Below are 12,183 nucleotides of genomic sequence, written 5' to 3'. Positions count from 1 at the left end.
CTTATTAACAAAGCAGTTTTCAGTCGATGAAATACTTAATACAAAATCATGAAAATGATTCTGAAGTTACATGTTACAAACACAGTAGGAGATTTACAATGTTTAGATTTCATAACATGTAGCAATATTATTTTGCAACAGAATTAAATAATCTTAAATTAGAAACGTCTACGCATTATTCTTTTTGTTCTCTGCGTATTACACATGCATGTTGCACTTGTGTAAAGCAATTTTCTAGAACATTCTCAAGCTAACTATTTTGGTGGAGGCTCATGCTTAAAGTGTTTGCTTCCACTGAATTGCCCGAAATTCTCTTCTGGCTGCCACCGTGGTAACCACTCAAAACTTGTGTTTTAGACTTTCCCTACATTATTTTTCACATTTTTCCCTTTTCTTTTTCTCTTTTGTCCTTTCTAGTTTTTGTGTTTTTGCTTTGTATTTTTCTTCATCAAGACTTGACTTCTTAATCTATCATCCCTTGTTCTTCTTTCAGCAAACCATAGGTTTAAGTCAGGGGTGTCCAAACTTGGGAACTTTAAGACTTGTGGACTTCAACTCCCAGAATTCCCCAGCCAGCATGTCTTAAAGTTCCCAAGTTTGGACACCCCTGGTTTAAGGGATAAAATCCTACTACTGGTAATTAATTCTCAGTTCTTGTTTTCACTTCAAGGAGTTACTTGCCTACTTATCATCACTGTTTTATCCTTCAGATACATCTCATTTGATGAATTCGCTCCAGAGTAAGTTTTGGAAATAAATCAAATTTCCAAAACAGAGAGTAAATATCTACCTTCTACAAAAGTTTGTTCATGGGACAAAGTTTACAGTTACACTCTGATTTTTAATACCTGCTCTGGCTTTGACCCTCTGAGATCTAAGAGCAGTTTCTCCTATATCTATTTTGAATGTAACAGCCATGCATTTTTGACATCAGGGCAGGCCACTTGATCTTGGTGAAAATAAGAAAGTGAAGTCAAACTTGGGAAAATAGTGAAGTGAAAGCTGAAGAATTCCACCATAAATTTACCTCATCTTCTGCTGCGCTACTTTGGGGACATTTTTCATATCAGCCCCCATAGTATCTTACTGGATAACTGGGGGCTTTCTTGGGCGTTTATGTAGATGTTATCCATATGCTTCAGCTTCATTCTCTTTTAAAGTGTTTATGTGTGTTGCATTACTGACTTCTATTTCAGAATAGGAAACTTATTTATTTGCATTTCTTCTTTAGAGTTTAGTAGACTGAAACATATTCTCCCAGATGCTACTTCAATCTGAAACGAATAGTCATTGAGTGAGGACTACCTATAGTAGTTATTTAGAGAGAAGTTGACCCCTCTGCCCGAATTGCAGACAGAGGTCCATTCTACTTGGCCGATTCTTTTTAAATTTCAACATAATTTCATAACCTAACCTAAATCTTTGTGTCTTTGAGGGAAAATCTAGCCTTTGTCTGATCCAGATAGTGTGGTAAATATGGGGGAGCCTAGATTCAATTTAGTTGGAGTTTATTTGCATTCAATCGAGTGGAATATTATGCACCTGGCCACGTTTCTTTCTTATTATTGACTAGTCAAGGTTGAATATTGTATTTTACTTATTTGATTTTGAAACATTCCAATTCCTTTGCTGGACAAACCAGCAAATAAAGAAGGAAGATGACAAGGAGAAGACGATAAGGATAATAATGACTGATGTAACAAATCAAGGGAAAAGCACCTTAAGAGATTTAAAAATGGAATTGGATAACCTGAAAGATAATTTTGAAAGGGAGATAGGAGTGTGGGTGGACACTCTGGAGACCTGGCAGCTTAGGAGGATAGAGATGGGAGAAATAGTCAGACTGAATGGTGAAGACACAGATGCTGATAGAGATAAAGATCCAAGAGAGGAGTATGGGAGGCAAGCTAAAAAAAACGAATAAGAATTGAAGTATTAAAATGGGCAAGAGATGATGGCTAGAAAGGAATTTTTTTTCTAATATAATTAATGATGGCCTGATTAAAACCTAGAATAGAGGTAGAAATAAGAATACACACCTTTATATAAAGCAATAGTTAGATAGAAAAAATGGAGGTTGAAAGATGGTATTATTAGGTATGTTTAAATAATAGGATGATTAGTATTAGAATGGTGTACTGAGACTTCGAAAAACCAAATAATGAAGGACTATGTCTTAATAAAAACATGTGTATTAACACTAGAATTAGTAATGGTGACCTGACTAGAAGCTAGAATAGAGGTAGAAATAAGAAATAGGGGGAATATTAGTAGATATATATTTTATATAATAGAATAGAAGTAATAACTATATGGAAAGATTAGAGGTTGAAAGATGGTATTAGTATGTATGCTTAATAATATCATTGGCATTGAAATATTGAATAACCACACTAAAACAAACATATAAATTAATACTAGGATTATATAAGTTTGATTAATGTTGTTGTTGTTGTTGTTGTTGTTGTTGTTATTATTATTATTATTATTATTATTATTATTATTATTATTATTATTATTATTATTATTATTATTATTATTATTATTATTTGTATCAAAATGAATTATACCCAGAGGCCACACTGTTCATGTCTTGATACTGATATATACAAATCCAATAAAACTTAAAAGAAAAAGAAAGGAACAGCCCAATTCCTCAGCAACTCTGGGCAGTTGGTAATTAAAAGGAAAAGAATAAGAAACATATAGGTAGTTTTTGTTTAACAATGGCCTCATTTAGAGACATTTGCAGTTATGAAAGTGATGGTAAATATAACTTTATGATCCTTCCTCACATTTATAACCTTCAGAGGTCTATAAACAAAAAAGAATCTACTGTTACACTCCAGCCTAGCCCAGAGGGACTCCATTAGTGCAGTCTACCCTAGCGCTGGTATATTTCAGAGCACATTTTTAATAGTAGTTCACCTCCTTAAAGATGAATTGTTGTAGCATATATGCTCAGATATATTTGTACTGTGGCACAGGATTTGATATTGCAATCGTATTTCTTTGACAGAATTTTTTATGGTTTGGGAATGATCATTTTATGAATGTTCAAAACCGTTGATATACAGCATACTATATTGCAGTAATTCTCAAAAGCGTCCTGTTTCTCTCTCAGATGCATTCTTTTTTCCAAACTGGACAGACGTCCTATTGTAAGTGTATCCTGTGATTCCTCTGCTCACAAGGATAATCACGAAGCTTTGTTAGGACAGGATCATCTGCACAGACCTATTGTATTTAGCCAAGAGCAAGTTTCAACATAATTTTCTTGACAAGAATCCCCTACAGTATTCTCAGGTGGAAGCCATATGCACCATCCAAGATTCCAAATGCTATGACTGAGGGCTTGGAAAATCAGCCACTTACATCTTTGTTACCTTTGTACAAATGATAGCTTTCTTTGGAAACAATCTGCTATGCCTTTTTAACAAGGTAGAGTGGGCTATCTGAATTACCTAAAAGCTGTAAAGAGCCAGTGGCTGTGTTTTGCTCTGTGGAATTAGTTTCACAATTTCTTTGTTCTTAAAAAAGAAAAATCTTCATATGCACTAAAATTATTTGGTGATTATCAGTCTTTCACAGACACGATGGTGGATTTCTCACATTTTATACTTTTTTTTAATCCTCAAATTACACGTCAATTTGTCACATCAATTTTCTGGCATCAAAGTTCACCCACAATGGAAAGACTATTTGCTGCTTTCTCAACTTGTCTCCACTGTTCAACTCTGTAACTATCACTTCATTCCATAGGTTACCCTTTAAAGTAACATTCTGGACAGTTGTTACATCTTCAAAATATGCCAATATTTTTTCCAAGCAAACTAGTTGCTTCTAAAGAATTGCCTCATTGTACATTTTGTAGCTAAGAACAAAGCTACTTTGTGTCTTGATTCTACCTTCATTCTGAACATATTTTCTAATGTCCTTGTGAGAATATTGTTTTTTCAGCTTTCCTCCCTTATTTGACCAGCCACATTAAAACAACCATTTAAATATGAAAAGGACTTTTGTCTGTTATCTTGACAGCATGAAATAATCTCATTTGACTCAACCATCTTTCATTTGCTGCTTAACAGCAGTTTTCCCACTATTTTATTGAAATGATTTTATTTGACAAACTACAACAACTGCTTGTGCCACCTGTTGTTTGTGGGCAATTACTGCAATGGCTGAATCACATATTAAGGGCTTCCGTTATGTCTATAACATCTGCATTTGTGGAGCCTAGATTATAGCAGTTTTGAATCTGCTATTATTTCACTCATTTTGATATGATCATTGATAAGATAGCTCTTCTCCCATTCATTGTGTTCATAGAAGTAAATAGCATGAAATGAGATTAATATTCTTTATTTTACACACACACACACACACACACACACGGCTGTGTGTGTGTATGTTCAAGCATAACTCTGGAAAACCTCGAGCAATTTCAACCAAACTTGGTACACAGCTGACTTACTCTCTAGAGAAAAATACTGTGGGGGTAAAACACCCCTCAGGGTGTGTTCTATTATGATACAGCCTGTTGTGCCTTCAAATGGATTCTACTGTACTGCCATAAAATGGCTTCTACTGTACACCGCAGTGGAGTTGCCACGGTAATGGCTTCACAGTACTCCAGAAGAGACCTCCCTCTGGTAAGGGGGAAAATCCAGAAATTATGTTTGGTCCAGACATTTTCCTCTCATAAATAAATACCTGGGCAACTCCGGGTTATCAGCTAGTATTCCCATAATGAGTAATAAATAGAAACCATGTTACTTGCCCAAAAGAGAAAATTTGGGAGGCATTGCACTGTGTACATGTGAGCACAAGACACAAAACATTGATTTCACTATAAATAGGTTTGCATTTGGCACATAGTAATCACTGGAACTGAGTACTGGAATCATGTTGGTTTTATTAGTTTTGAGGTGAGACACTCATTGGAAATCTACAATCTTAGAATGCTTATCTGCTCCTGCCATTACTTATAAGTATTTCTGAAAAAGGCCCAACACGTATCATCCATAAAAACCCACAAATGATAACAAAAGGTTGCTTACATGTTACCTGTCATGTTGATTCACCATGTAACCCACTGCGGGGATACTTTCTTTGATCATACTGGCAATCTGAGGAGTTCAGTGTGGGCAGACACTTTAGATGAGGCTTTTCCAAGGTGTAATTCCCTTGGGGAGGTGCAGACAATGTCCAGGGGACATGTGAAGTACCTTATAGTTACATTGTTACAAAAAAATCTACCTTTCCCAAAGTCTCATTGTATTGTTTTCATTGTTCATTTGTACTCATTTTGGTGTTTAGATTTTTAGGGGAGTTGTGTATATTAAAGTTATACTAAAGCTGGGGTCTCCAACCTTGGCCACTTTAAGACTTGTGTACTTCAAGCTTTGCTGGCTGAGGAATTCTGGGAGTTGAAGCCCAGAAGTCTTAAAGTTGCCAAGGTTGGAGACCCCTGTACTAAAGGGAAGGTGTAATGGCAAAAACTTTAAAAAATTCTGCTTTACAGAATCTTCTCACCAAAAAACACCGAACCAGAGAATGTTCCAGAATGCCCTAACATGCAGGCACAACCCTATACAGAGGACCACTTGAAGATCTATGGTTATAATCAGACCATTGACAGAATGGGAAACCACTTTTAGCCTTTTCTATATTAGTCAATGGTTGTAATATTGGAATGTTTTAGTAATCGGTATATTTTAAGAAGTACCTGTGCAGCCATATCCACCAGTTGTGGAAGCTTTAAATATTTTCCTTCTCCTTCCTTAAGGAAATCTAGTAAGCTTCCTACAGAAAGACACAAAAACAGCAGTGTTTTCTTTAATTCAGTTATAGTAATGGTATGACAGTACTTTAGTAATAGTTCCGTTTCAAAATCTACACTTACTTCAGGCATAGTTAAAATAAAATTCTATTATAAAAAGCATGGTTACAATGTAGTATTTTGGAATTAGTAGCCATTTTGGGCATATACAAAATAAAACATATTTAACCAAATGCTTTGGATATATGACAGTGTTAACAGATATTTACAACAATTTAAACATAATGGCTGTATACGTGAGGTTTCCTCATCCTCCTAAGAGCAGATGTCATAATTTGTATGGTTTATTTGTTTTTATTTATCAATTTATATCCCACTTTTATTTGTTCAGAAGTTACATATGCAAATAAATATGAATTCAATATTGGATTTATTTTCTATGCCACAGGCAGAAGTCAAGTAGTGTCACTTCAAGAAATATATACATTAGCACCTGGATTAGAGATAAGCATCTATTCAGGTCTTGTGAGGATAGGAATATTAAGATTACTCTGAATGTGTAAGCAGTTTCCACAACATGGCTGCCATAGGAGTATTGCCTATTCACAATACTTCTGCAAAGGAAGGAAGTAGCCAATGACAAAACATGCCTTTACTAGAAAATAAACTGATGAGAAGTCTCTATTTCACTTTCTCACCACCGGGATACTGTTTTCAGCCCCGGTTTTCTTTTTATTTTTGGCAGCAAGTTCCCATTGTTTGAATTTATTAAAAATACTTTAGGCCCTATATAAAGCTCATAACAATTTTCATTGTTAAATGGGACATTTGTTCAGAGAATTTTGCCCCATTTTACGACCTTTCTTGCCACAGTTGTTAAGCAAATAACTAGTTTTTAAATTAGTCTCACAGTTGTTAAGCTAATCTAGCTTTCCTCCGATTTTGCTATGTTAGAATGACACAAAAAGTTAACACATGATCCTGGGATACCGCAACCATCATAAATATGAATCAGTTGCCAAGTTTCTGAATTTGGTTACTTGACCATAAGGATGCTGTAATGATCGTGTGAAAAATGATCCTAAATCGCTTTTTTCAGTGCCGTTGTAGCTTTGAAGGGTCACTATACAAATTGTTGTAATTAAAGGTTTATCTGTGTTTTAAGTCTTTCATATCTTATGTCCCATCAATTAATCTGTAAAATACCCTGGATCTCACCTTGACAAAAACCTCTTTTTCATTTATAATATCAATTTGTTTCTTACAGCTCCCATTTAGGATAAATTTGGAAGAAGTACCATATTTTTTGGAGTATAAGATGCACCAAGATTTTGAAGAGAGAAATTAAAAAAAAAGTTTTTGCACTCTGCAGACCTCCCCAAAAGGGCCCATTTTTTGCGAAAATGGACCCCTTTTTTGTTAAAAAAGGGGCATGCATACCTTTAGGAGGTTTATAGAGTGCTCCTGGGGGCTGGGGGGGGGGCAAAAATGAGCAAAAAATGGCTGGTTTTTCATGAAAATGGGCCTGGTTTTTTTCCTCCAAAAAAGGGCATGCATAGCCTTTAGGATGATTATGGAGTGCTGCTGGGGGGGGGGGGGAAATGGTCCATTTTTGCTAATTATTGCGCTCCCCAGCCCCCAGGAGTACCCTGGAAGCCTCCTAAAGGCTATCCACTGCATTTTTGCAAAGGAGACAGGGTTTCGGGAGGCTAAAAATGCTGTATTCAGTATATAAGACGCACCTAGATTATCATCCTCTTTTTTTGAGGGAAAAAAGTGTGTCTTATACTCTGAAAAATACGGTAAATAAAGTTCCAATGATTTCCTCTGTGTGCCATCTAAGCAACCTCTGAGTTATATCTGTGCTGTGTGTATCACTGGAGAACCAATGACTCACACAAACATTATGCTTTTGTGGATTCTTTCCTCTTCCACAACATATGACTAAAAGAGTTTGCTTTCATTTTCAGCTAATGAAATTGTGGTTTAATATATAACTGAGTACTATACATAATATTAACTATATTGAACTTTATTCAAGCAAGTTATAATACAGCAATTCCTTAAATAATGCTTCATAACATCTATAGTTCCTTATCGGGACAATAACAATCTCCAGGTAGATGAAAATAAAAGCAAACATTTCCTGTTTCCCATTGTGACTGTTGAAGTCCTCAGAATACAGTTTAGTGTTACATTTGCTCATGGGCATAATTTAGGTATCTGATCTGAGACACTCTTAAAGTACATCAGTTTTCTTTTTGGAACGGAATAAATAATCTTACATATGGTTTGTTTCCACAAACAGCTTCTTTCTTTAAAGAAGGATAATCCTTGTCCACAGAGCTATATCGTTATTCATGTAAGGAATCCTATTATCCCTACAAACATATTCTGATCTTTGTAGGACATACTAGGAATTATTATGATTATGATTATTATTCTTTATTAATTAAATATGAAACACAGTCAACTGAACATTCAAAAATGCATCACAAATACCATTGACTGGTACTAATGATTGATACGGGTTGCTGCCAGCATCCTAGGTATCAACCGAGTACCTTCTTCAAATATATGATGTTCCAAGTTGCAGTTTTTTGCAGTTCGGCTGGTGTCATTGCAGGAAGTTGCAATTTGTTGATTTATCTTATAAAATTCTTGGACATGGTACCAAGTGCCATGATGGCAATAGGTATCACTGTTGTTGTTGTTGTTGTTGTTGTTGTTGTTGTTGTTGTTGTTGTTGTTGTTATTATTATTATTATTATTATTATACCACATACTTTTAATTTAATAATTAATTCATGTAAAAATCTGACTCTATTAATGCCTTTTATGTACACCTGGCAAATGCTTCCTGAATATGTTTCCTGCTGACTGCCAGCAAAGGTATTAAGAAAATAATACTATAAATGATAGTTTGTCTTTTTTTCAGGGAAAAATTTACTTATTTAATTTAAAAATCTGATTGCCACTTTAGAACCATAATTTTGGGTTTCTCACAACAATGATATAAAACCAATATTATACAAAAATGAACCCCCCCCAAAAAAAACAGAAAGAAAGAAACCTGTTGCCATAACTAAACTTCCTAGGTGCAGCCCACCACACTATTTTCTAACTCTGACTTAACAATCTACAATGACAACCTTGGTAGACACTTCTAAATATCTACCATATTAAAATACTTTTCTGTCTATTCTGTTCTAATAATTAAATAGTAAATTCATACAATACTCTTTTTTCCTATTTATTTTCAGTATAGAGGTAAAATGTACCTTTTGTCATGAATTCAGTGACAATGTAGATAGGCTCCTCCGAAACTACAGCATAAAGTGGAACAAGTTTATCATGCCTTAATTTCTTCATGATCTGAGCTTCTTGTAGGAAAGCTTCTGGCATCATTGTACCAGGTTTTAGAGTTTTGATTGCAACTTTTGTTGTTCCGTTCCATGTTCCTATGTAATAAATGCATTATATTATCGGTTACAATACAAAGATTTTCAGTGTAATATTAATGTTGCAGCAGGGTCGGTATTTGTAAAATAATCCATTTAAAAAAATATTGAACAGAAGTTAAAAACAATTTGTGCCTTTAGTCTATTGTTTATAAATGATTTAAAGTGATTATCTAATTCTTAGGCAGATGTTTTCCATTTCAGCAATCTAAAATCCTTTTTTAAAATCGGGAGATGTTAAGGCACTTAGATTTAATGATAAGAGTTACGGTTCTCCCAAGTAACACTTACCCATCCAAACTTCACCAAAGCATCCTTGGCCAAGCTTAACTTCTAGCCGCAAGGATTCTCTAGGGATTTCCCAGGCGTCCTTTGCTAAGCCCTGTGTCTGAGGTTTCACAGTTGGACACACAGTTGTTAATTTGTGACACAGGCCATCAGCATGATCTAGCAATCAGAGAAACATTTCTTATATAGTCATGTATTTTAAAGTATACCCTTCTCACAAATATATTCATTGGGATATAATTTACTTCTACGATCAGCTATAGTTTTTAGGACCTACCTGTATAGTGTTTGACCAGCTTTTGTAAAGATTCAAATTGTGCTCTTGTTGTTATATAATATCCACCATTGTCAAGTTTTCTAATTTTATAGTGTTTCACATTATCACCTCTAATCTCATCCCAGTCACGTATAGAAAGGGAATAAGCACCTAAAAAAATAATTTAATATTTGATTCTGTAAACACATTTATTAAAAAAATTACAAATTCATTATAATTTAATTTATTCAGTCATAAAGTTAAAGATAGATACCTTTTGTAGTTTCACTCTCTCGGACTAAAAAGATACCACGTTGATTCCCAGGATTTAAAAGTAATCTTTCTGCATCTTTCCTGCCCATTTTACCAAAATACCATCTAAAAAGTCGAAAGAGAAATATGTTCAAGAAAAGATTCAGTTGCAATATTTGATTAACATAGCAACGGTATTAAATTGCAAAGATGAGACCGTGGAGCATTCATTATAACAGGAGCTTTCCATCTAATTCCATCTTTGTACTTTTAAAATAGACAAGAAACCAAAGTTGCTTCTAAATGTGATAGGATCACACAGATTCTTCTACAAGGAAGATATGATCTAGTACAGGGGAGTCCAAACTTGGGAACTTTAAGACTTGTGGACTTCAACTCCCAGAATTCCCCAGCCATGCTGGCTGGGGAATTCTGGGAGTTGAAGTCCACAAGTCTTAAAGTTCCCAAGTTTGGACACTCCTGATCTAGTACTTTTATTCCAAAAACAAAACAAGACCATGTCTTATCTATTCCATTCAAGATTCAGTAACAAACTAGTTTTAAATAGTACATGGAGAGTTCCAAGAGCAGATAGCCCAAAACACTGGTTTAAAATTTTGAAGAAAAACAAGACAAGTCAGTTGGACTAAAGCAACTACAGGTGAAACCTGAAAGTATTGTTTTGTCATTTTGTTGTTCCTGTGTGCTTTCTGCTTTAAATGTGGTTTTGTTAATTTTTTTAAAATTACCAAGCACGCCAAGCATTGTGTCAGTGGAAGTACTATATTGCATTTGAGTGACAATAATGCCATATAAACAAGCAATAAAATAAAGCTGCATATCTGAACCTGCTGAGTTACAAAGGAGATATTATTTATTTATTTTCTTTATTATTTTTATAAATAATTCAAGGCAGAAAACATACCCAACATAACTTTTTTCTATTTTCCCCACAACAACAACAACCCTGTCAGGTGGGTTGCGCTGAGGGGCGGAGGTGATTAGCCCAAGGTCTCCAAGCTGGCTTTCACAGCTAAGGCAGGACTTGAACTCATGGTCTGTTGCTTTCTAGCCTGGCAATCGCAAAGTTTATAAGCAATTCTAGGTCAAGGGAACTTTAACAATATGCTTAGATGTACTTCTAAGCTCAGAAACTAGCCAGAATATTTAAGGAAGCAGCTTGTGGCAATGTTAAGGACTAACTAGCAACTAAACTTTGCAAAAAGTATACCAAGCTTTAAAGGTTGTACATCTTACACACACCAATACAGATTTGGAATGTTTCCAACAGAAAACTGTTCCATCAGAATATACAATACAATACAATAGTAGAGTTGGAAGGGACCTTGGAGGTCTTCTAGTCCAACCCCCTGCCTAGGCAGGAAACCCTATACCGTTTCAGACAAATAGCTATCCAACATCTTCTTAAAGACTTCCAGTGTTGGGGCATTCACAACTTCTGGAGGCAAGATGTTCCACTGATTAATTGTTCTAACTGTCAGGAAGTTTCTCCTCAGTTCTAAGTTGCTTCTCTCCTTGATTAGTTTCCACCCATTGCTTCTTGTTCTACCCTCAGGTGCCTTGGAGAATAGTTTGAATCCCTCTTCTTTGTGGCAACCCCTGAGATATTGGAACACTGCTATCATGTCTCCCCTAGTCCTTCTTTCTCTTAAGTGAAGTCGGAAATACGGTGAAGTCTCTATGATGAGGAGGTGATATATAGGTCAATATATTTTTCTTATTAAATAAGAATGAGAAATCTTGTGACTATTTGCAGATCTATTATGTAGGTAAGGAGAATTAATTAGGTTTATTTTTTTTTCAGCATCCAACGACTGTGGATTTTTTTTATGTTTAATGTTGTATGTCTGGGTCTTTTTCTTTTTGCTTTTCTTTTTCGTACACAGTTTTTTTGTTATTGTTACTGTTGGGAGTATGTTTTTAACACATGTGAAATTGAATTATTTATTCTAAAAATAATCTAAACATACATTTTAAGAAAGTCAGTCTATATAAAATATAAGATATTAATTTTGTTTACTCGTGTAAGTGCTGTAATCGAAGACCTCTTGCATCTAATAGTTCTTTTGAATAGACGTATTAAATTATACTGAATGCTACTGAATAACTAGAGATAAAAATGA

The 12,183-nt window shown here is 34.8% G+C and overlaps 1 protein-coding gene across 3 annotated transcripts in view; it reads right to left on the bottom strand.

The window, feature by feature from the left end:
* The window catches only part of YES1 (YES proto-oncogene 1, Src family tyrosine kinase), a 44,786-nt gene that overhangs the window by 7,034 nt on the left and 25,569 nt on the right, over positions 1 to 12,183 (bottom strand). For all 3 annotated transcript variants that reach the window (XM_081951566.1, XM_081951567.1, XM_081951568.1), the window contains exons 5-9: positions 10,062 to 10,165; positions 9,809 to 9,958; positions 9,535 to 9,690; positions 9,064 to 9,243; positions 5,729 to 5,805 (exon numbers count right to left, since the gene is read on the bottom strand). In XM_081951566.1, coding sequence (XP_081807692.1) covers positions 5,729 to 5,805; positions 9,064 to 9,243; positions 9,535 to 9,690; positions 9,809 to 9,958; positions 10,062 to 10,165 — 667 coding nt within the window. The remainder of the gene's footprint in view (positions 1 to 5,728; positions 5,806 to 9,063; positions 9,244 to 9,534; positions 9,691 to 9,808; positions 9,959 to 10,061; positions 10,166 to 12,183) is intronic.

The sequence above is a fragment of the Natrix helvetica genome (genome assembly GCF_964273705.1).
Source record: "Natrix helvetica genome assembly, chromosome: 4".
NCBI lineage: Eukaryota > Metazoa > Chordata > Lepidosauria > Squamata > Natricidae > Natrix > Natrix helvetica.
The sequence above is the reverse complement of the archived record's forward strand: the minus strand, read 5'-3'. Positions and strand labels throughout refer to the sequence as shown.